This window comes from Triturus cristatus, chromosome 3_2 (assembly GCF_964204655.1).
Source record: "Triturus cristatus chromosome 3_2, aTriCri1.1, whole genome shotgun sequence".
Classification (NCBI taxonomy): Eukaryota; Metazoa; Chordata; class Amphibia; order Caudata; family Salamandridae; genus Triturus; species Triturus cristatus.
Genome location: NC_140584.1, coordinates 229,539,928 through 229,566,242, shown reverse-complemented (window position 1 = coordinate 229,566,242; position 26,315 = coordinate 229,539,928). Strand labels below are relative to the sequence as shown.

General features: G+C 42.3%; 1 protein-coding gene across 1 annotated transcript in view; it reads left to right on the top strand.

The window, feature by feature from the left end:
• LRP1B (LDL receptor related protein 1B) overlaps positions 1-26,315 on the top strand; it is a 3,634,433-nt gene that overhangs the window by 3,049,251 nt on the left and 558,867 nt on the right. Inside the window, exons 59-60 of the mRNA XM_085647014.1 lie at positions 1,215-1,396; positions 10,198-10,397. Coding sequence (XP_085503140.1) covers positions 1,215-1,396; positions 10,198-10,397 — 382 coding nt within the window. The remainder of the gene's footprint in view (positions 1-1,214; positions 1,397-10,197; positions 10,398-26,315) is intronic.

Below are 26,315 nucleotides of genomic sequence, written 5' to 3'. Positions count from 1 at the left end.
GCCTTCATTCCACAGTGGAAGTTAGTTCTGCCGTTCTGGGTTAGTTGATGAGGGAGTGGATCAGCTGCGTGTCTTTGGCATAGGAAAGATGCTGAGTCCGTGCCTTCTGATGATGGCTGCGAGGGGGGCCATGTAGATGTTGAAGAGGGTGGGGCTCAGGGAGGAAACCTTGGGTACTTAACAGCTGATCTCTGAGGGTTTTGTGAGGAATGGTGGTAACCTGACTCGTTCAGTCTGGATATTGAGGAAGGAGTGTATCCAGTCCAAAGCTTTGTTGCGGATGCTGGCGACTTGTGATTAGGGTGCAGTTGGAGACCATGTCAAAGGCGACCGAGAGGTCTGGTAGGATGAGGGCTGCAGTCTCGCCCGGTCGGGGAGGGAAAATATGTCATCTGAGGTGGCGGGGAGTGCAGTCTCTGTGCTGTGGTTGCTTCAGAAGTCAGATTGGTAGGTGTCCAGACATGGTACAATTAGATGAACTCAGAGAGTTGGGCATTGATGGCCTTCTGTATGATCTTGGCTGGGAAGGGGTGAAGTGAGATTGGTCTGAAGTTCTTGAGGTCTGTCGGGTACGAGGATTTCTTCTCCATCAGCGGGCTGATGTCTGCATGTTCCCAGTCGTTGGGGAAGGTGGTGGTTTCGATGAAGCAGTCGATGGTGCGGCGAAGCAACGAAACAGATATACTCCTGTAAATTTATAAACCTGACACTTTAAAAAAACTCAGCCTTTCTTCTATCCTTAGTAAAAACCATACCATAAATCATGTCATATTGGTTGGCAAACCGCAGAAAGACATCTTCCCATGGAGCGACATGCTTGATTTTTTTATTAATATTGGTGAATGTTGTAATTTCATATCACTAGCTGATCCATGTCATGCTATTAGTATCTATCTAGTGCATTGCTATTTCATATATTCGATAGAACCTCACACATTTTAATCAGTCTGTTTCACATAAGAATGATCCATGGAAGCAATATGCTTAATAGGGTCTGTGGTGAAGTCCATTCTCTACATATAACAATAAGGGAGTACATTTATATCAATGGCAAAGATAAGTCTGTTCAGTTCCAAAGCACAACATCAAATTGAAGCATGCATTAGTAAAGAGCCTTCTTGTTGCAACTAATGGTTTTTGATAGGAAAAGAAGCAATGCGTTTATTCAGCATATGATAGAGACTGCGACTGATGTTTGGGTGTTCATTTTCTAGGTGGTGCATAATACAGCTGTACCCAATGCACTGGCTTTTGACTGGGTTGGCAAAAACCTTTATTGGTCCGATACAGAAAAGAGAGTAATAGAAGTTTCGAAGTTCAATGGCTTGTACTCGACCATTCTTGTGAGCAAATGGCTGAAATTCCCTCGAGACCTCGCTTTGGATCCGCAAGCTGGGTATGAATAACCTTTAATATTATATTGCTGTATGTTTCTTAAATTGATTTACCCAAAGCAAAATGTAAATTTTTAAAAACAGGGCTGAAGTTTGCAATACTATTTTAAATATTTTTTCAGGACTAGTACATATACAGAAAGAAATCCAGAGACAGATCTCACAAGGACATGATATGTGTCTTTTCACTACAGGGAGTTCGCCAAAACAGCTTTGCATGAGACAGATTTTATTCTCAATGTTTAGATCCAGTCAGGCCATATGGAAGCAAACCACGAGCTGCAATAATACGCAGAATGAACGAGTTTCTATCTTCCCATCAGTTTTTGCAGCTGTGCCAATAAATTTACGGATGTCTGAAATATTATAACTGGTCTCTGATGCATGTTCAAGCTTTGTGACTTCTATCCTATTTCAATGTCACGTTTTCACAAGTGTGATAAAAAATACCAAACAATGCAGTTCTGTAGTTAGAAAGAAAAAAAAATCAAATTAGACTTTATGATAAAACATGTAAATTAATAGCGATTGAATGCGAAATTATGAGCATTCAATGTGCCAAATTACTCAAAAAACACAATTAAGCAACGGTGGGATGCGTTAGCATTAAATGGTTTTATTGCACATCCTCGGTTGGGAAAATGCCATTAAAAATGTCACAGCTCTGTAAACAGTACATTGCTCACGTTCATTTTGTAATGTTAGTAAATCCTGCACCGACTGTAATTATCACAATAATACTAATTTTGCATGCATCATAGTATAATTGTCGGTGTGATTCAGATCCCTTAACAAAGTCATTTCATTATTTGGCTTCCTTCTGTTTTAAAAATGTTAATTGAGGCAATCTGCTGTTTACATGGTATATCTCAATAGAGCTTTAGAGTTTTTTATGCAAGTTTGAGAGGTAAATTGAAAAGCTGTCACTGAGTCAATATTTAAGTGCTGCTGATGGCTAACATTTATGGTATGTTTTGAAAGCGCTCTTAAAATATATATATTTGAAATTATTACACTTTCCTACAACAATTTTTACATTTCCAATCTTGGCTTTTTCACGTTTTCTGGATTAGATCGAGCCTATAAATGCATGACAAGCTTGGAAAACATGAAACAGTTAAGCGGAAATGTGTTTAAATTGGTTTCTCAAATATATTTTTCTGCAACAGTTCCGCTTCTGTAGTAAAATGTAAGCAGGCTTAAAATGTAACAGTATGCACTAAAGGTGGACACTAATCCGTCGACATACATGTGTAGAATTAGACACTATGTAATATCTTCCTTAGGTGCCTTTGAAAGTTTTTAAAATGTCTGTATTGCTTAAAAGTAGAATTAAAAGAAAAAATATTTCTGGCCATACAAACCGGATGAAAAGTCTCAGAGCCTCAAAAAAGTGTAAAGAATGTCTTGACCGCCGACCGTGTGAAAGCCTGAAGACTCTAGTGGGAGAAGAATAGCGGAAGTTAAAGAAATAAGCGGAATATTATATGGCTTGGCTGGGTGGCCTTACCATGTAATATTATCACGATACCCCAAAGATGGTCCCTGGATTCACACTAATAAATCCTTATCTCAGTCCCGGTAGAGTGGCAAAGAGCGGTCAGATTTTGCTAGAGAAACATGTGTTAAGCATTTAAGAGTAACAACATGGACGATAAGTAATTGACATGAAATGAGAGAAACCCAACACCAATTTATAAAAGTTGAGTGTATTTTTCCTCTTCATTTAGACACCAAAATGAATGGAATAGTATAGACAAAAAAGCATTGCGGTCAATTACAAAATCCACTAGGGACAATCGGTCACTTGCAGGTTGAGTTTCTTGGAACCCTTATGTATGGTCTTGCGGGCCCCAGGGCCAGGCCACAATAGTCAGATTAATTTCAGCTTGCCCCAAGGAGTCTGGGTACAGAGTTGTTGTGGCTATCCTTGGTGTTGAATAGAAGCCACCGATAGTGCTGTTTTTACCTCTTAAACGGTGCTACAAGAAACAAAAATGCACAGACACAACAGGTAAACAGCTGCTGACGTTGGTTGATGGGTATACGTAGCTCTCTGTAGTTGCAGCATTGTTTGTGGTTACGGGACTGGTGACCAACAATCCTTGTGAGTGTCAAGCACAACAAAACGCTTTGGGAACTTTACTGGGTCCTGGGGAGTAATGTAGTGGCCTGAGACTTCGGGGAAGGCGAGACTACAACTCACGCAATGCACTAGACCACCTGGATTTGGGCGATCACTTGGAGGGAGTAGTTCTTTGAATCTGGAAATTGTTTTTACCTGCAGTTTGCAAAGGGACTAGTACCACTAGTCCAGGGGAGACTGAGGGTGCTTCTGGCTTCCATAAGGGTCCCTCCCTTCGGGAGTGTTGAGTGAGTTTGCCCAAGGATGAGGGTTGTTCACTCAGTTCCAAATTTGTTGCCTCAGGGACAAAGTATCCCTCTTTTACTTTGTGCTGGTGGGCAGAGTCCATTATCAGTGACACAGGTTTGCTCTTGATCCTTCTTTGAAGTGAGGTTCTGGTGTCAGGGGGATCCATTAAATCCTATATTCAGGAGAGTTAGGGGTGTGGGAGCTGGTAGCCAAATGGCAGCTAGTTCATGCAGTTAGTCTGCTCCTGAGGTTAGCCACCTTTTGTACCCAGAGGTACTATTTATGCCCTCTTAAAGATGGCAAAATTGTATTTTAGGTGTACAGATCAGGCTGCCCACCCTAGCGGTATGACCAGTCTTCATGAGGGTGTATACTTCCCGCCTAGCTATTTCCCACCTTGCCTAGGTGCAAGTGCATCTGGACCAATGGGAGGGCTGTTTCCTCCTCAGGGGGACATCTCATATGGATATCAGAGGTGGTGTAGACTTTGAAACTCACCACTCTGATGTGCCAATTCACTATAGACCTCACTACTCGAGAAGGACAAATCCCTGCTCCTGAAATAAGGAGCTGGGAAAATTCTAATCAAGAAATGCCTGAAGGGGTAAAAAAAAGAAGAAAAGAAAAGGAAGAAACCTACTAGGAAACCCAAAAGTTTTTTTAGAATGCCCTCACCCACTATGTAGTGGCATGCTTCATCATAGAGAAACTAACACACCCTGGTGCAGATGAACACTCAGAGTGGAGCGCTTGTTATTTTTATATACAAGAAAATAATATTTTAATATGAGTGATCCCTATGTCAGAAAGTATTGTGTTTAAGACTGTCCAAGTGGGTGCCTATAAGTTTGTTTGTTGTTGGGCACCCTTGACAGGGTTAAAAATTAAAAAGCGGGTATATAGGAGGAGCTACATCTCCATTACCCCATCCGCCTGTACTAACATGTTTCAGCCACTTACACAATTGAAGAAGCCTTTGCCACATCTTAGTCTCCTGATCCGGTGACTTGCCGACTCCTATCTCATTGAGTTGCCTTACAAAGCCAACAGCACACTTCTGGGCTGACTCTTCCCCCTTCAAGTGGTACTCCATGTGCAACACAGAATACTTGTTTTAAACCGAAAAACAGTGTTTCTTTAAGAATAGTGAAACGCTGCTTAAGGAATAAGGAAGGCCAAGCTTTGCGGTGGCGTAAAAGACGTAACATCATGACTTGTAATTGATCATTGTAACTCTGAACCCCTCACTAAAAGTGCGGCAGTACAGCACAAAACAAGCTAATTCGACCTAGAGCTTCTATATTCAATATTTTACAGTTGAACTTTTGGACAACATAGTACTAAACCCCGCAGCAACTTAACATTTCGATTTAGTACTGGCCTACGAACATGTATGCACTTTAGCACTTGTTTATATTTGATGGCTACCTCGTTTTTAGAAAGGAACTTTTATTCAAATGTAAATATTAATATGTCCTTCCCTTTGCACTTGTTCATACTTGATGGCTCCTCATTTCTAGAAGGTATTTTTTATCTAAATGTAAATATTTATATGTAACTGTTATATTACATTGATTCCGATGAGAGGAATGCAGCGCAAAATACCCAATTAATGTTTTTATCCACATTGTTATGATTTAATTAATCAAACAATAGATTGGTATTGTATAGATGTTTCAGCCACATACAAACAGCTTACTGGGTCCCAGGCCTTCCTCAGGATACTGGTCCCTCATTACAATCCTAATTCTTCTGAGTTTATTTAACGAAATAGTAAGGAAAGGTTATGTGGCTTTACTTGCCCTTTAGTAGGCACACTTGAGATGGGTACCTACAAAGAAACAAAATGACATAATAGTCTCTTCCTTTATTTTACTTTGCTTGTACTTCCCTCAAAAAGGAGCACTCCCTTCATCATATTTATCTATATGAACATTATTGGCGTGAAAACTCTAATCAATTAGAATTTCATTGTTGCGTCGCTCCCAACACCTTGTGGAAAGTGAAACACTCACTTGAACTCAAAAAGTTAAAATTCAACCTCTACAAATTAGGTAGCTTTTCTTATCCAAGTCTCAACATTGTTTCTCCAAACTTGAGTGGTTAAATAGAAGCTCTAGGTCGAATTAGCTTGTTCCGTACTGTACTGCCGCACTTTTAGTGTAGGGTTCAGAGTTACAATGATCAATTACAAGCCATTGATGTTACATATTTTACTCGACCGCAGAGCTTGTCGTTCTTTATTCCTTAAGAGGCGTTCCACTATTCTTAAAGAAACACAGTTTTTTGGTTTAAAACAAGTATTTTGTGTTGCACATGGAGCACCAATTGAAGGGGGAACTGTCAGCCCCGAGGTGTGCTGTTTGCACAGAAGAACAGAGGTGAAACCGTCATCGATACCAGACTAAAATAGACTTCTTTTTATTGTTAAAAACCTATCAAAATAGGAGGTCAATTGCTTTTTTATTAGTGATGCACTGTTTGTTATCTTGGTCATCACACCCCATTGCACCTTCCCTTCACTGAAAAAGATGAGCACTGCATATTTCATTTATTTACAAAAAAATGAATCTATTTTAACTAGTAAAAAGTATCCTTTCATATAAATATGTGTCAGTGACCCTTTTTCCATAAATATTTTCTAAAAATAATTTTTTGCATAAACCATTTCTGTTTCCCAGCTGGTGAAAATTTTATAGAGATGTATTTCTATGTTAACTATTGTTTATACAAACAAAAATTGGAAGTTCTGCACTTTTATTCTTTCCTGAAGTCAGCCGAATTTTTCTCCCATATGATTTTTAATGTGGCAGTGTTAACAAAGAAAGATTTTCAAGGGCCCAGATACAATGGCGGGTGAACTTAAGTCCACAAGCGACCGTCTCGGGCGGTCCGACCGCCTAATTAGGATGCAACCGAGCACTGTTCGGTCTCATTTCCTACATTTTCCTATGGGAGCACGCATTACGGCCGTAAACCAGCTGTAATATACATGCTATCATAAGGAAATGGGAGGTGCTGTTCATCCCTGCACCCTGTGCTGCCACCATTGATTTCCCCTCGGCCCCCAACCAGAGGCCGTACACACAGGTGGGCTCTGCTGTGGGCCCCCAAACATGTTTTCTGTCCATGTTGGACAAGCCAGCATGGACACCATGCCGGAAACCCTGCATCATAATTCCAAGGGTGGGAAGGCCCGTCCTTCGAGATTACGAGCCAGTTCCGACTAGCCGACGAGCTCCTTGAGCCTATTGGAAGCCTGCAGGAATGACAGTTTGGTTTCCGATCGTAAGCATTGTTATGCGGTGGTCGGAAAGAAAACCGAAGGGCTCATTACGATGCGGCATGGAAGGCTCGGACCAACGGGCCTCATAGTAATCGGCCCTTAGTAGACACCTAGATACCAGAAACATATTAGGTCATTCTTAATATTCAATGAGGGCTATTGCAAAATGTTGTTTTCTCTTTCCAGTATACTGCAAGTGAAATGCCCTAGAAATATTATATGGCCTTTTGAACTACTTGCTCAAGTTTTGGGTAGACGTAAGGCTCTGAACAATGTGAGTCAAGAGGGAATTAAACCATGTTTTAATGGTACATTCCTAAAGGAATCTTTGCTCGGCACTTCATAATCAGGTGATCGTTCCCAGTGTTCAGAAGAAGATATGGGAGGAAGAGCCTTCTAAGTTGCGTCAGCAAGGCTTTGGAATGGTCTATCTTAACATCTTTTGTGTCTGAGGCTGCATTTTCCCTTTAGGAAAGCCTTAATGAACTGGCGTTTTCACCTGTAGGGAGATAAGGTCCTGATTTAGAGTTTGGCGGATGGGTTACTCCTTCACACATGTGGTGGCTATCCCGTCCACCGTACTAATAGTGACATAGGATTTAGTGGACTGGTAATACGGTTGGCGATATATCCGTCTCATTTGTGAAGGAGTAACCCAGTCTGCCAAACTCTAATTCAGGCCCGTAGTTCCACTGGGGTCTTCTGGAACCAGCTTCTTACCGAGTGGCATAGCAGCACTGCAGCATGTCAATGCCTAAAGGCATTTGCGCTTTTATGAATAGTGGTTATATCATATCATAGAGATGGCTGACCCAGCAGAAACTGTTATCTATTCTCCCACAATTGAGGATCATATAGATACATGAATCTATGTATAGGTTTAATAAACAATGCCCTGAAGGGTCTTGTCAGTTTCATCATTGCAGCAGAGATGCAAATCTCTGAAGATGAATTGGGACACTTACTCACAAAATTTAAATTTTTGGCTAAGAATTGCAACTTTCTTTTTTTCTCATTAATATTTTTTCAATTGGAGCTACACACACACAAATAACACACACACACATTTTCAAAATAAATGGCTTGCACTCCTGTGACTTTAGAATTTTAGAAAAATTGTATGCATGCTTGCCACCCCACCAACACATTTTTTATTGTTCAAAATATCTTCTTAAAAAGTGTTAGCTGGTTGCTGTCTTTTCAGGAAGGAATGGGCGTTGCCCATCAGGCAAGTGCTCAAAGTGCAAGTCAATCAAAATGAGTGTGCTTTTTTCCTTTAACAGGCTTGAGTCTATAGCTTCCCATCTAGCATCTATGCTATTGAATTATGATAGTTGGAGTCCATTTCTGTAGTGATATTGCCAGTTTATATTTTACATTATTGTACTTAACTAACCAGCAACTGCTCTTTTACTTCAGGGACTTACATTGATGCTAGAACTTGTATCCACATTAGCCTACAAATCTGCCAAAATTGTACATGTCAGCATAAAACTCTCAGACGTAAAAATTCTAGCATCCTGTGTTAATATGGTTAGGCCAGAGGTTCTATTCAAAGGTAATTTTCCGTTTTCCTAACAACGTTTGCACCGTTAGGGGAAGCTACACAAAACTTTCTAATAAAAAAGTTTATCCACTTTTGGTTTTCATGACGAGATTAGATTTTAGTGATATTTTGTACATCAAATCATGGATTCTCCACAAATGTATTATAATTAAAAAATAAAATCATTTGGCAAGGGATGCATTTTATCCATTGCTGATTTTCAAACCTGGCAGTAGATTTCAGACCTCCACTGCTCTCAGATTTGCATGCCACTACAGAAAAGATCTTGGGAAAATGCAACCAAAATTTCTCAACATGGTGCACTGAATACTGTGTTAGGAAAAATATAAACAAAAAGGGCATAAATAATATGGTAGGCGCACCCTGACCCACAGGCCCAAGTGGGCAATAAAATTAAAATAAATATATTTTAGGATTTGCGAATCCTGTGCAAAATATGTGAACTGTCGGTCCTCCCTGAGTCCTAGCTTACCTTACTCTCTGTTCCAATACTCTCTGCTCCACAACCATCCTTCTACATTATAGCCTCACCAAATTATTTTCTGCCTCTCTCAAGGGCCACTTTGATGTTGTTGGTTTCTTTCTTCATGTTGTTGTGAAGGACGTTTATGGATTGAAGCCATGCCTTCTCTACCAGGCTTTATCCTAACTGGAAATGGAGGCACTTTTTGCTGTCACCTGTTGGGGCTCAAAAAATCATGTTTGACCATGCGTTTAATAGTCATGACATTCAAAAAACATGTATGGGCAGTAAATCAGTTCTGTGTTCAGCTTCAACCGCAGTGTTTTCTCCCTGATAGACAGATTCAAGGGACTCACTAGTATTTGGACACCTCTATGCTACTGTCTCATGGGGACTGTCTGCAGGAAGTCTCTAGGGCATGATATCAGGCCCACTCTCTGCCATGTTGGAATTGGTCCACCAGCCATTAAGCAGGCAATATCACTCTTCTCCAGCTCACTACCCAACCTGTCGATGACCCCCTTGTGGCCACTTTTACCCATCACAGCTCCAGTTATACCATGATACTACTCCTGGCACACCAGAAAGCTATTCCATTCGTCTTTTCACTGGAGCACCCTCAGCCACCCTGATCAGAGGAGCCCCTGTTACTCCACAGTTGAGTGTGCATTGTGCCTCAACAGTGCTTGCTAAAGAAGTCCAGTTGGCCTCAGCCCACTCTTTGCCACAACAAGTTCTGTAAACACACATCCAGTGTGGACACTATACTGTCTCCTCATTAGTTCCCAGGCTCTGTGGCCTCACAGATCTCTTATGCTGCCGATGACCATGAAAGTGGGAGCTAAGCGGGGAGCACTGTCATAAACCTGTCATTTTCACACTCGGCTCGCCCTGCACCCACTTTAATGCCGGCTTTTAACTGTTTCTCTAAAGGGGGTAGGAAATTAAAGATGGACCACAAATGAGACACAAGCTTAAAAGGTAAGTATGAGTTAGTTATTTATCCTGTTATTGCAAATAAAATACCCAAAGTAAACAAATAAGAGTGGCAGCCATTTATAATTTAATTACATCTTGTTGTTGCTTCTCTGAATACAAAATGTTTCTTTACAGATATTTATACTGGATTGACTGCTGTGAGAATTCACTTATTGGTCGTGTAGGAATGGATGGAACTAACCAAAGTGTTGTCATAAAAACAATGATATCAAGACCCATGGCTCTTACAATCGACTACACCAATAACAGACTCTACTGGGCAGATGAAAACCATATAGAATTTTCCAACAAGGATGGTTCTAATCGAAATAAAGGTTTGTTTCAAGCATTAACCTTTTGCTTCAAAGTAGAAATTTGTGTGTACTCAAATGCATATAAACCTATTTTCATTTACATCTTATTTGTATGAATTTATATTGAAGTGTTTTTAAGGTTTTATGACAACTATAGAATACACACTTGCAACATTTGCTTACTTTAAAGTGGTCTTAAACGGAAAGACCCTAATGTAGATCATTTTAAAACATCTGAAATTTCATTGATAGATTTATTTAGATTTGGATAATAAATGTGTCATAATTACATATATAGATACAGAGGGGCCGGAGCTTCACTATTTCTGATGCTCTGGCGGCAAAAACTCTCAAACATATCTATGAGGTCAGAAAAAGATATAGAGTAAGAAAAAGCAGTGCAAGTCGATGTGTTGCATTACCCATGCAACACCCATGGATTTTGACGCTGCCCCAGATCTACCTAATCATGTAAACCTGGAGCAGCACCAAAACCTTACATAGCAGGCATAACAGGGAGATATTTGTTTTCTCCTCTTTTTTTCCTCTTCTCATGTGTGCTACATTCTGCCACATACATAGAAAAGGAAGAGATGGGAGATGGGGAGAGGATGTAGCCTTACGGCTAGGGTGGTCGATCTCAAATCTGGGGAACCAGGTTCGAGTCTCGACAGCGATGCTAAACATCCTGTGATTTTGGGAAAATATCTTAATCTCCCCATGCCTAACAAAAAAAATTAATTTGTCCTTGTGTAAGCAACTTTTGCTCATGTAAGCGCTCAGATACCTTTGGGTCAAGTTTGCGCTATATAAAACTCCGGAGAAAAACAAAACTCTCTGGATTGTGTTCTTGTGCAGAAAGGTGCCCTTCACTTGAGTAGGCCTGTAAATCGGCGAGCTGGCCTACGACATCACCCTAATTTTGACATCGCCCCTCCACCTGTGACTGCTGTCCCCTGTAAAACCACCTAGCACCACACAAACTACAGCTAGGGTTCCGAATAAAGGAAAGGTAGTTCACTTAGAGGGTGTTCCCAAACTTCCACCTAACTGTACGTGAGAAGACAAGGCCACTTTAATTAATGAGTAACCCTGACTACTCTGTTCCAATGTACCTGAGGGTTGATCACAGGTTTATTTCGGGTTTGCTTGTGAATTCACCCTGAGACGAATTGTGGTTGCTACTTGATAAGGGCTTCATCCCCGTCAACCAGTAACCTAATTGCTTACAAATATCAACAACACATTTAACATAATCAAATAAATCAATGCGTTTCAGACTGGTATTATTAATACCTACAATTAAAGCACCAATGGACAACCCTTTATGCGATATAGGGTTTATAACAGGGGAATATATAGAAGTATAGCTGGCTACATGCCAATTAAGGGGTTCTTTCTTGTGATATCATATACAATGAGAATAAATGTCAAAAGGTACTACGAGAGGGAAGACTACTTATTATATATAGCTTCCTAACTAAAATGTAATTTGTGTATGGTGCCCAATGATCCCCCTCCTCACCTCTTAGGTTGGACATATGGATCAGATCTCCAGAAGGAGAGGACTCATGGAAAGATATCCATAATGTGTTCATTTTTACTCTTCTGCCTCCCTCAGTCCTTCTAAGTTATCATATGTAGCATCCTGACTTGTGTACCACGAGTACCATTTGCCAAATTTCAGGGTTCTGGATGGAGCACAAGGTTTAGACCAGAACGTGGGAATAGCTAACCTGACAGCTACTTTTTCAGGACACCCCTAACCTAAAAGTCCATATTCTACTTTTTCCTTTGAGACAATAGGCATGCACATGAGGCAACTAAATACTGCAAAATACACAGACATGGGCCCTTAGTTCCTCGTAGCTTCTTGTTCATTAATATTAACATCCACACAATGTGTTGCTTAGCCCTAACGTCATTTCAAGAAGAACAGGTTGACTGTGCCCCATTAGGCATAGACGGAGTACTTTATCCAACTATGAAGTCATATACCTTGCAATGGGAAAACCACATGACCATAAGGGATGGTGTTGTACTATCCTGAAACACTGTATGCAACACTTTGTGCAACTCTGTGTTGACAATACCATAAGTGACTTGAATGATGTCCTTAAAATAGTTGCAGTTAGACATGCTCATACTACCATGGGTCCAATCTGCAATGGTTAATGTTGTCTAATTTTGCACACTCATCTGCATTTGTGACTCTCTATAGCCGTAGTGATTTGAAAAAGGCATTTGACTCATTGCACGTTAACTGAGCTGACACAAGGGTCGCACGTTTGAATAGCACTATACAGATGCTCGCACAGCACGTTTCACAGACTAATGCACTAGTAAGGCAATTTTCACATTTATTCAGCAAACTGTGCACACAACTAGTGATTACAATTTCTAACCGTGTATATGAATCAAAACCTAAGAAACAACAATATTTAATAAATGTAAACTAGTTTGTGAGAAAACAAGGATTCTGCATAAGTGGAAAAGATTCTGATCAGGCTTTACATCGAAATGTGATTATTAGTCAGTACTTTAAATAGCTTATGATACTCTTTAAGGACCAAAAATTAACTTTTAGATTCAGACTTCAGCAAAGGTGTTTAAAGAGCATATCACACTGAAAAGTCAGGTTGAGCATTCTCTGTGGAATAGTTTTACAGTTCACTAATATTTTATTAGCTCCAACTATTTCTTTCAGGGTACATAAAAGCCAGAAGCTCATCATCTGACACACCAGCCTTGGTGGTACAAATGCAAATTAAGAGAATGAATCATTTTCAAAATAGGTCACTGGGCTTTGATAATTTTAACACCTAACAATTTAAGGCATCTTAGCGTTCCTTTTAAAATACATATATTGAGCACTTCAGTTGTACATTCTCAGGAGAAAATGTTACTGGTTTTATAATTTACCATTTTATTTTGCATACCCATTCCTTGAGTCATCACTCTCAATGTTATAATGGATAAAAGTGTTAATTGGTTAATGTCTGAGGCAGTGGTTCATCATTTTAAAGGATGTGAACCTTGCATTAGCTTAGCTAAGATAGCGCACTTCTCTTCTCTGAATAGAAAGCACTATTAGTGTTTTAAATGTATATACCATTTTCATTGCTACTATTGTGGAATGATGGTGACTTTGCCATAACACAATATGCTTGCTGGGTTTTTTCAAATTGTTATGTTATGTTACTGTTAATGTCACGTTCACCAGTCAGTTTCTTGGCGCTAGGGTAATAGGAACTGATCAAGCTGCTGAAGGAGCCATATACTTGTCTGCAAATCATTGTTTTTAGTAGTTGTCTAAATCTCATTCAGTTGAGAGCTGTTCTAATCTCAAGGGGGAAAGAGTTTCAGATGAGGAGAACAATTACTGAGAATCAGGAACCACACATTCTCTTCATCTTGAACTTGGGTTTTGTCAGGTAGTTCATATGAGTGGATCTTAGATTTGTTTGGGGGTGTTCTTTTGAATAAGGGCTGTGATAAAGGTTGAGCCTTTTCCATTGAGGGTTTTGAAAATAATACAGCCAGTTTTAAAAATAGTCCTCTGTTTCAACGGAAGCCAGAGGAGCTTTTTCATCAAAGGGGTGATGTGACAATGTCTGGGTTGTTGGAAGATTTAAGGGTCTGTCTGGTTCTGAATTACTAGAAGCCTTTGCTTGAGGCTTTTTGGGAGGCCCACATAGAGGAAGGTGGCCTAATGTATTCTGGAGATGACTAGGGCTATTATAGCTTCAATAAGTGCCTCAGGGGTGAGGAATTTTCCAATTTTCCAGATTCTACAAAGTAGTAGAGAGCAGAAAGAGATTACTGCTTCGAGCTGGAGTTTCATAGAGAGTTCCTTGTCTATGAGGACCCCTAAACATTTTTCTGATTTCTTGGAGGAGGGAAGGGCACCTATCTCAGAAGGCCAGAATGATGCATTCTAAAAGTCAAGCTAACTCCTAGTGATGACAATCTCAGTTTTATGAGTTTAGATTTAGATGGTTGCTGTTGATCCAGTTATGGAAGAATAGCATAGTATTTTAGAAAACCTCCTTTGATTCAGAGGAACTGTCATAGAGTAGCTGTGTGTCATTTGCATAATTACAGATTTTGACAATCATTTTTTTCAGGATGTGAACTAGAGAGCATATATACAGATGAAAGAGATGTCGAGAGAGGAAAGATCCCTGGGGTACGCCACAATCTAGATAAACTTTGAATGAGTTGAAAGGGATCAGGCAGAGAGATTGTGATCTATCTCTTAGAAGAAAATGATCCAATCGAGCTCTGTGCCCAGCAACCCCATGGCCTCGACACGGTCCTCCAGAAGTGTATAGTCAACTGTGTCAAATGCTGCCGATAGATCAAGGAGAACCAGCTCCTGGTTGTGGCCCCGTAACACTCTTCACACATCTATCACAGACAGCTTCAGTGGAGTGAACCAGACGCAAACCAGCCTAGCAGGGATTGATGAATTTGAACCCCTCCCGAAAGAGGCAGAGGTTATTTATGCAGGTTATTTATGTTTTCTTTCTGTTTCCTTTTTACGTACACATATCTTCTGTCACTACCCTTCATCCATAGGTCTGTTCAAATGTCATTCAGTTTTTTTTATGCTTTCTATTGCCCATAGTATGGGTCAATTGTCAAACTACTTTAGCCATAGCTCACTTTGCTGTGAGTGAAGGCATTTTGCACTTGCATATGTGCACATTTGTATAACAAGAAATTCACAACAGTGCCCTACCTGCAATATATTTATTGTTACTATTTTTCATTTTGCCATTGCATCTTTGGATTTGCCTATAGGTTTTTTGTTTTTTAATTGAGTTTCAAAGTACAAATGGCCTGTGCAGCCAACAACAGTTAACCAATAATGCAAACACAGAAGTGCATCATCACAACATCTTGTACAATTTTCATATTTCACCGGTTTACCTCTAACCCCACTATACAAGTATTAACACTAGAGTGTATTTGAGGGTCAGGTCAGTTGTTAATACATGTGGTACACAAACAGCAGTGCTCAGTGTGACAAGGGACATATGATGATATGTAGAACATGTTGCTATCAGGACGTCTTCGATGGAATATTGTTACAGGAATTGCATGATCCAGCACATAACTACAGTTGTTTACCCCCACTCTCCTTCTATTGCCTTCCTCATTGGACAGTATGCTACAGTAATTCCCCAGGATGGGGGAGTGGTGAGGTGTCATCAGCAGTTTCAGATGCTAGAGCTAGGAAGTATTTTTGTAAGGTGTCCCAAATGTCTTTGGGCCTAGAGTTCGGAAGGAGCAATTCAGCATCATAAGTGGTCAACTGACCCCTGCAGAAGTTTAGGTCATTTACCCATTCCTTACATTTCGATGCCCTTCCCCTTCCCCACCTGCATGCGATCCTTCATTTAGCCAATATCAAGCAGAGTTCTGTATATTTTCTAAAGCTGGGTTCCACAACTGTTACATGCCCCAATATTGCCATTAGCGGAGACAGCTTAACCTTTTGGTTGATAGTGATAGAGCAGTGGTAACCTCCTGCCAATAGGCCTGTATCGAGCCACATATCCATGTGAGATGAAGGTAATCCACACCTGCTATGCGATAGTGGGAACAATTCTGATCTGGGCAGAGATGATGGTGGTGTAATCTAAAAGGTGTAACACATTCTATGTAAAAATGTATAATGTATGATTCCAAGTCTGCTGCTAGAGGCAATTTGCCCCGTCTGCATACAGCAGTCCTGCCATTGCTCATCTGTAAGGGGTGTTCCCAATCATAGTTCCCAACCAGTGCGAGCGTACCGAGCTAGGATTGATCCCTCAAGCTAACCCATATGATATAAGATGCAGACCTGATGTCTCTGGGTGGAGGTCTAAAGCAGTGTATGTATAGTGTTTAGCATGGTTGATTGCTGCAGGAAGCCAGGGGTAGCAACGTTTATGTAACCAGATGTAAAGTAATAGGTCCAGTGGGGTTGGCGATCCCTTTGTACATAGTTGTCCACTGGTAATAAATGTGCTGCCAGACTAGAGATCACCCGATGTGGAGACCAAGACCATTTGGAGCATCTGTCTTCATGCTGTTTCATGTGTTACCATACAGGATGGGTGAAAATATATAGGAGTTAACAGAGAATAAAGCATGAGTTTTGCAAAGTGTCAAGGCGGTTTGCTACATGCCCCAGTTGTCCAGGCAACCATTGAGTCCAAGGGAGCTGCAATGTCCCCAAGTAGGAAGGGGGCGGTATAGGGCCAACTATCCCTATTCTATAGCTATGTGTGGTAAAAAGGGGGTAGACCTGTACCAATGTATAGCATAGTACGCTTGGGCACACAAATGGTAGAGCTCCAAATCATGTGCTTCGAAGTCCCTCTAGAAACTAGCTATCTGAACATGTTACACTGGAGGCGTGCTGTCTTCCCGCTAAGGCCAGTCGTAATAGTTGCTCCTCGTGGATAATGAATGATAAGAAATAGATGTAAGAGTTTTGGGAGTATGACAATTTTCATGAGGAAGACACATTCCACCAGGAACAATAACCAGTGAGCAATGTCAGCTGTTGTAGTGGAGAGAGCTGTGCCATAACTGTCTCGAAGAGTCTCTTCCCTATCCTGCAACACAACTATCCCCGACTATTAGAGCTCAGTATCACACCATGCTAAAGGACAGTCAGGGTGGTATCGTCTTGTGGCTAGAGTGAGAGGGAATATATCGGATGTTTCTCAGTTGATTTGAATGCCTGACAGTCTCCCAAAATATACAAACTCATGCAGTACCCAATTCAAGCTGTCCTGTGGGTCCCTCAAATATATTTTGATCTAATCCCCATATAATGATACCAGCAAGTGTCTGGTGGGATATCTGATTATATATTCACAGTGATGTTGCTGAAGCTTAGCAGCAAGGGGCTCCACCACCGGAGCAAAAAGCAACAGAAAAAGGGGACACCCCTGCCAAGTGTCCGCATGATGAGGAACGGAGAGGAGTTGGCTCCATTGGTCTGCACCCTGGCTGTTGGCTCAGAATAAAGGAGGGTGATCCATGCCAAGAAAGATGAGGGGAACCCCATGCACTGAATAAATGAATTTATTTATTTGATAACATGAACAAATCACCCCCACAGGGGTATCTCGGCACACTGTCAGTACAATTTGAAACTGGGATAAAACAGAGCCGTTTTTAATGCTTTCCCAAATTTATTGTAGTCAGGTCTGGTTCTTAAATGAAAAGGCAATTTGTTTCAAAGTGTAGGAGCCAGATAGGAGAAAGATCTTCCACCCCATCTGGATCGTCAAATGCAGGGGGTTACCAGTAGTTCCGTCTCACTAGAACGTAAGTTCCTAGTTGGGTGATTTTGTTGGGCCTCTGACAAACATACTCTGGGCCCTTGCCAAGCCGGGATGTATAGGTTAGGCAGAACATTTTGAATATTATCGTGTTCTTTACTGGCAGCCAGTGAAGGGATTTTAGGAGGAGAGCAGAAGCTGATCTGGGTGGTTGATTACAAATCAACCACGCTGCTGTATTTTACACGACCTGTAGTTTCGACAACAGAGACTCATTTGCAGAGGCAAGTACCACATTGCCGCAGGCTAGTCGTGGGCTCCACCTGCAACCACCGTCACATATTAAGTACTGGCACATTAACCCTCTAAGATATACGTATCATAAATAAAATCTGAGGGCAGAGACTCTCCAGTCTATGAGTTCCCGGAGTATTCTTTCTTCTATGTTCACCAAATACCACAGAGAGAAAGGGGTCAAAGGGAGGAAGCGAGAGAGGGGGAGATTAGAAGACCAGGGTGGCTGACAGGAACCCAGCACCACGTGCCAAGACATCCCCTCTAAAGCCGACACCTATTTCACCCTTGGTACAGCAGTGATGGTGCAATAAAAGTTACAGAAACATATCTTTGCTTTTTTGTGCATTAAAAAAATCCAGTATCATTGTAATATTGACTGTGGTGTTACAGTTGAAAAACAACTTTATCTCGGGGCACAGACATCTCGCAAAGGCCCTTGCAGATTGGCATCTTGATTAGTCCTGCACAGACAGGTTCACATTAGCTACAGAATACTTTATGCTCCCACAAAACATTGCCATGTCCTGCTTATCAGAAGTAAACTAGGACTGCACCAGAATCCAGCAGACAAAGCGGGTACACAAATCTAGCTGAGCAGCAAGTTGCATTTTGGATCTTGTAGGGACTTTCCATTAGAGATGCAGGCCTACAAGTCTCTTAATGCAAAGTGCTGTTGGCTACAAAGCCTGTTCTATCTGAAGGTGCTACACACGACATGGGCCTAAATTGCACAAAAAATCACATATCTGTTTCTGTTAATTTAAGACACCTACCATTGTTTCCCCACCATTCCGCCTCCCTTAATTCTGATCTGCCTTCAGTCAAGCACACTCTCACTTGCACCACTGTATCTAGGATCAACCTCAATCGAGCCACTAGTGTGAAAGCATAACTTACTGCTGTTGACAATTACATCTGTGCGCCTTCTCATATTACACCTGTTTGAGGCATTTACTAAACTTCCCTTACCTTGCACTGCCGGAAAGCACTGTGCTGGAGCTGGCAGTTTTTATACAGTGCTACCGGAAAAATTCAAAAGACCCGGCCCTTTAAAATAAGTGCCTTTGCTAAGCACCGGAAACCACCGGTACAAATTAAGCACTGATCTAACTTGAATCCTAGGTTTTTATTACCTTGCTATAGATGGATGCCTCCAGTCTGGGGTCAACAGGGTTTGAGCTCTCCCGAACAATCTCTGTTTTCCTTGGGTTCAGCTGTAAGAAATTATCTGACATCCACTTAACAATTGCCTGCATGCCCTCTAAGAAGCAACCCTTTACAAAAAATCTTTGACAAAGGACAAAACTAGCTGAGTATAATCTGCATATCAGAGGATCTCAAACCCATAAGCTCTGATAACTTTTGCGAGGGGACCATATACATTTTAAACAATGTGAGGCTCAGGCGTGACCCCTTTATCAACCTGCCTGGGCTTGGCTTAGTAGGCTCCCAGCAAGGTGCACTGCATTCTATCTTTCAGGAAGTCCTGGAACCAGGCAAGGGCAGGCCCTTCAATCCCGACATCTTGGAGTCTTTGGAGCAGCTCTACATGGGACACTTTATCAAATGCTGTGGATAGGTCTAAGAGCACGGGCATAGAAGGCGTAACTGCATCTAGCGAGCACCTAATGATGTCCATCACAGCCACCAATTCTGATTTAGTGCTATGCTCTGCTCTAAAACTTGATTGTGAATGATCCAAGTAGTCCCCTATGAAGTCACATATTTCCTGTGTTGCCTGGAGTGGCTGTGTGTAGGCAGAAGGAGGAGTAAATTATTTTACGGATGTTAAACAATTCCTTAGAGCAGTTTTCCACTTGATCGATTTGATTGCAGTTGTATATTTTTAGAGCCTTTTTAATGTTGCAATGGTATCCAGTGAGTGCCTTCTTAAAGGCAGTTTTGTCATCTATATCATAGCTGCGAAACCAGCGTCTCAACAAAATGTTACTTAGTGCTTTCCCGGCCTTCAGCTCTGCCGTGTACCAGGGTGCTAAAGGTCGGAGTAAAGTGTTAGACCAATTTCTTAGTGTTGCAATTTTATCCAAGGCTAGGTTCATAGCAGACTGAAAGTTTACCAACATTTGGTTGACTTCAGGACCTTGCCAAATGGTGAGCACTATATGAAAGCCTCCGAGAAGGAGTTAGGATAGACATGATGCCAGCGTCTAGTGGCACCTTTGTTACCATGTTTTCTCACATCTAATTTTCCAGAGTTGGCAATCTGGAAAATCGATCAGAACATGATCAGTCCATGCAAGGGGAAGGGGTGGTTTACACAGTATATCATTCGAATTTCTGAAAATCAAACCTAGGATGTGGCCAGCTGAGTGAGTGGGCCCTGAGTTTTTTTGGCAGGGACCCAAGACATTTAAGTCAGCTAACAGCTGGGGTGTGAATGTGTCCAAAGGGGAATCAAAACGATGATTGAAGTCACCTAATAGTATGAAATTCTGAGCAGAGATAACATGGGTTGCAATACTTTCAGCGAGATGATTATTAAAGTCTTTTTTTGGCCCTTGGGGCAGTAGAGCAGAGCTCCTTTCCAGTGGAATTGGGTGGAGAATTCAATTTTGAAGCCAAACATGTCTGCCCACTCTATGTTAAGGGAGTTGATGAGAGAGACTTTAATGGTCTCTCTAAACAGAATGATAATGCCTCCCACTAGTTTACCTACTCTATCTACTTTAATCATTCGATAGTTGTCTGAGAGAGCTTGCGTTATAGCAGGTATAGAGCTAGGATTTAGCAAGGTCTTATCAGAAAACCCACCAAAGGCCTGAGCGAAGAGAGAAGCTCCCAGCATTCTGTGGCATGTTTTGGTATGGATCATACATTGCATTGATAATTATTGATAACATGAGGGAACCTGCAGGCAAAATATATTGTGACTGATCTGAGGGCCTGTTCTTTCTATAGAGTGAATAGGGGTCTTAGCGGGCTCTGTGTCTGTAGACATTGTGTCAGATCAGGCATCATGTTTGCAACTGTATTTACACATAAGACAGCTCATGGGACCTAGATTAAAAGCTAAATGCTGAGCAAAGCACTCTGTGCCAGTTCCTACCTGGACTGACCGCCAGGGGGACAGTCATCAAATAACCCCATTCCAGCAAATTGACTGCCTTGGTGACGTTGAGGAATGTTGCCACCGTTGCAACATCCAGATATATATCTTGTGGGAGCGCATATAATGTGCGCAAATGATATGATGGAGACGGCCCAGGAATAAAGCCCGATTGGTCTGTTCCAACCAGAAAAGAGATTAGAAGACTAAGGCGATTTGAAAATATTTTGGCAAGAATGTTGACATTGCAATTGATGAGTGATAAGGAACAGTAGGACTCACAATTTTCAGGGTTTTTTTCAGGTTTGAACACAGTGATCATTTTTGCTTCTCTACTGGAGAGGGGGAGCATGCCAGATTTTTTTCCTTAAGAAAGACAGATTTTAGGATCGGCAGAGGGAACAGCAATATATGTCTTATACAAATCTGTAGAGAGGCCCCGGGGCTCTACCAGATTGTAACTGCATAATTGCTTCCCTGATTTCATCATCTTTGATGTCTGTGGCAAGAAATTCCCTTTGGCTGTGGCTTAACCAACCCAGCACCCTTTCCTTGAGATAGCTATCTTTGTCCATTCCCCATGTCCAAGCGATGTATACAAGTTTTCATAGGAGGAAGAAAAGATGTGTAAAATATCTGGGGTGTCTCTAACGATTGAGCGTTATCTATCTCACATTTTGAGGACATCATTTGTGAAGCATGGTTTATGCATCATTGTTGCCATTGGGTGTCCCCGGTGGTCCCCCTCCCCAAATTCCCATGCCAGACATATATGCCACAGTACAGGCATTCTCTTTCAACCGCCTCCTGGAATTTCCTCAGTGTTATTCTAATCTTTTATGACACATCAGGGTCATCTGAGGAGCATAGTTGGGCCTCCAAAGACTTGATCTCTCGCTCTCTAATTAACGCATGTTGTCTCTAATGTAACCTAAGATACATCCACGTTTGGCGATACACACTCCTGGCACCGTAAAATTGAATGCTTTGCAGAGAATTTCCATTTCTAGGACCAAGTCTTTGTTCCTGTCAAAAAAAGTCAAGTACCTCCTGTCTCACTTCCTCTCAATACAGTGTCCAGCAAAATTGTAGGGGATAGTTGCCACGTGATATATAAGTAGGACCATGGAGTGGTCCACATTGGTATGCATGTGTTCCCATGTACCTAGTCCTCTAGAGATAAATCAGAAGTCAAGCCTAGATGAACTATTATGTACTCCAGAGAAGTCCGTTCCTTCTCTCACCGTAGGGTGAAGTGTCCTTCAGGCTTCCAGTTGTATATGCTCATCCATTATGTCACAAATATGTCAGACAGCATTGGTGTGTGGCTAGGCCATGGGATCTATCTAGGGACACATTCAATGTGACATTAAAGTCCCTATATTGGTGGAACCAATGTCAACTGTCTTCCCCCACAGTCTATCAAAAAAGGAGGCATCATCAGTGTTTGGCCCACAACAATGAACTATGGTGACTGGTGTGAAGGCCAATCTACCCAACGTCATTGTATATCATCACAGAGGGTCGTTAAGAGAGCCTTGTGGGGTATACTGTGTGTCTTTGCAGATTGGAGTCACAATGCCCCTCAAGTATGAAAGCTTTGCAAATATTTGATTTTCATCAGTCTTCATAGCAACTCCCCCACAAGATGATACCGATCTTGCATTCATACCATACGGTGGCCTCAAGCATGTGGCGAAGACATCACTTAACAGGAATACTGCACAGGATAATAATAATAAAGGGGGATTGTAATGCTGACAGATACCCTGAAGGGTCTCCCGGCCCAGGATAGTGGAAGCTGATAGAGATTGCAGCAGGAAACTAGAAAAGCCATGTCTTCAAATTCTTACGGCAGGTAAGCAAGAAGTGACAGTTCCTAAGAGAGGCCGGGAGAGAGTTCCACAGTTTCAGGCTCAGGTAAGCAAACAAGCATACCTTCATGTGGGCAAGACGAAACTTGGGCTTGGCGAACAACGAGAGGCTGGATGACGAGTAGACACATAGTGCGTAACCAGACGCTGAATGTATAAGGGAGCTAAACAATGTCTGGCATTGAACATGTGGCACAAAGCCTTGAATTCAATGTGCTTATGAATCTTGATCCAGTGCAATTCATGAAGCAGGAGAGAAGCTGAGGCGTGCCTAGGTAGTTGGAAGAGTAACCGGGCTGATGCATTCTGAATAATCTCCAAACGATGAATTGAGGATTTATCTGCACCCAAGTACAGCACATTGCCGTAATCTAATCTAGATATCACCAAGGCTTGAATAACTATTATCTGGGCTGCTGGAGGAATTAACTAAAGAATCTTTTTCATCCACTTGAGAACCAAAAAACAGGTAGTAGTGACCTTGGACACCTGTGGCTTCAGGGAGAGCTTGTTGTCAATAACAAAGCTGAGATTCTTGACCCTTGTCTCTGGAGTTGGTAAAGGCCCGAGGGAGTCTGACCAATGGCTCTCAAATTGGCACTTTCATTTTAATATTAAAGTATTACAGTATATCACTATGGTCCTGAACATCACAAGGACTACACTGTGGATCACTCTGTTCCTGAGTACGTTATGGGCGACACTTATCTCTGTGCTAACATGCCCTTCTTTCATACTTTATTGTTATGCATTTCCTTAACAAGGACTTACGTTCACTTTCAATTTATTTTATAGATTGATCTTTTTTTGTTTTATCTATCAAATTTTTCTCAATGTTTCACATGAAAAATGGCTCCATAGCATAGGTCTTTGCATATTGGGGTGCACATTTTGTATCATCTGCTGTATTATGTTTACAGATTCTGGCCACATCGCTTGTCATATGCTATAAATATCCAAATCTTCTCGGATGAATGCTTTGCACCCCACCACACAATCTTATCCATTTAATTTTTCCCTGTGCTCTATTTCATTTTGTTTAATTAGTTGAGTGCACTCTTTCCTTAGTATTCTATTTTGCTGCCCTCATCTAAGGTATCAATGTTTGTCACATCAAGTACTTACATTTTCCTTTTGTTTGCCTTCCTGGTTGAATCAACATTCTACAGGAGGCACTTTGGACATTTTTCCTGACAGATGGCCTGGACAGAAATTCATTCAAATTTTCAACATCACCTCACATTCTTTCAATATATTTAAGTTTCACTCCTTCTCCCTTGAAATAGTTTCCAGTGATAGCGGTGAAAAGGCTGCAAGCTTGGGAATGAATTCTTCCTGTTGGATTTGGCCCTTTTTACAAGGTCATCCCAGAACCTTTTGCCTTCCTCCTGGTATTATTTCTGACCTGGTGTTGGTGGTTTTAGGACTCTGAGCACTTTATCACTGCTTTCCAGTGTTAAAGTTCATGTGCTCTCTATGGTAAACTTGGTAAGATTGGTCTATACCTGTTTGGTGTATTTAATTTACCTATCAGTCCCTTGTAAAGTGGTATCTCATATTCCCAGGGCCAGTAAATTAAATTCTACTGGTGGGCTTGCAGCGCTGCCTGGCCACCCACCAAAGTAGCCTTTCAAACCTGTTTCAGGACTCTGCCCTTGCTGGGCCTGCACACACAGTTTACTGCTGCTGTCATGTGGCACATAAAGTGGTTGCCATGTATGTGACTCCCCTTTTACTACATATCAGTCACCCCTAAGGTAGGCCCTGGCTAGCCCTATGGGCAGGGTGCAATGTAGCTAAAAGGTAGGACATGTGCTTTAACTGTGGGGATTCCCTGATATGTGTTTCAGGGGTAATACCTGACATGAGGGGAGTAGCGTGATCAAGTTTGTTATGTTGGGAATAGTGGTAATAAATGTTGCGTAATGGTGTTTGCAGATTTATTATCACTATTTTAGAAATGCCACTTTTAGAAGTGGGCATTTGTGTGTGCTATGTATCTTTGTGCCTGCCTGTTGTGTATTTCATGTCTGGCTCTGGATGACAGGGGCAGGGGAGGTGCAGTGGCTCCAGAGGGGCTGGGTGAGTCAGCACTTCGCTTAATAGGCCAAACTGCATTTGGAGTAGTGGGAGGATTAGCACCTGACCTGGATAGGCCTGCACCTGTCTTCCACAATGCTAGCTCTGCCCCCCTGTGGTGTGGCTGGGGCCAGAGCCTACACTAACAATGGGGACTGTTGTGCACTTGTTAAGTGCCCCCCAGATCTGGTTTGGACTAGGTCCAGTGCCCTGTGCCAGGGCAGAACAAAGACATTATGGAAATAAATATGGGGGCTGTGACCCAATGTTTGTGTGCTTACTTGGGATTTGTGGCCGGCAGGCTGCTGGACTGCTTGGCGCCAGGAGTAACCGCCATGAAGAACTTCCCCTCTGATGGAGGGCCCTGTCAGCTGGTGCCTTGCTGCTGCCCATCGCCTTGAGGAGACTCAGTGCAGGAGAAGCGCTTTTCTGCCAGGGGAAGCTACAAACACTGCCTGCTCTCTGTGCGGGAGACGGGCAGGGCACTTCCGGTTATTGATTTTCCCTGCCCTGTGTGTTGGAGCCCCTGGCATTGGCAAGTGTTGCTGTAGTGGGCAAATTTGTCCCGCTGTTGGAGCGAGACCTGTGGAGCTTGAAAACAGGAGCCGCTGCTCGCTGCAATGCAGCAGGAAGGCAGCCCCCACTGCAAAAAAAGTCAGGCAGCTGTTGCCTGGTTGTGGGCGGGGCCTCAATACAGGAAGCCAAGAGCCCGCATGTTGCTGGAGCGTGAGGGCTCTGCCGGAAGAGGCGGGTTTTGCAAGGGCTCAGGAGAGGCAGGCGGAGGTCCGAGGAGAGCCCCCATGGTGACTGAGGCTGCCGGAGGCGAGAGGAGAGCCTCACAGGCCCCAGGGAGACTTCGCTCCGGATTCCCCCACAGCAGCCCTTCATGAATCAGAGGAGGAGCGGTAGAGGCGAGCAGAGGGGTCGCAGCACCCTCCCTCTCCCGGCCGGTGCGGGTTGGCGCTTCCAGGTATTGTTCTTCACCTGACCCGCTGCCGCGATGGTGAAATGCTCCGCATTGTTGCAGCTGCGCAACATGGTAACGGGCAGCTGTACCCATATTGGATGTTGGAGGCATTTACTCTAGGGACGGGGTGAGACCTCGACGGAGGCCCCAGGGTCCCACAGGGGGAAGGGTCTCCACAAAATTGCTGAATTGCTACATTCCCTGGGTAGTAGGCGAGTGAGTGCCAAGGAGCCCGCAAGCATTACCGCATTCTGGGTTGAAGGTGGACAGAAGGCCAAGAAGCCTATTAGGAGGGAATTGGGATATCGAGCAGCAGCTCGGAGTATGGCACAGTGAAGGTGTCATTGTACTATGAGAACCTACTAGTAA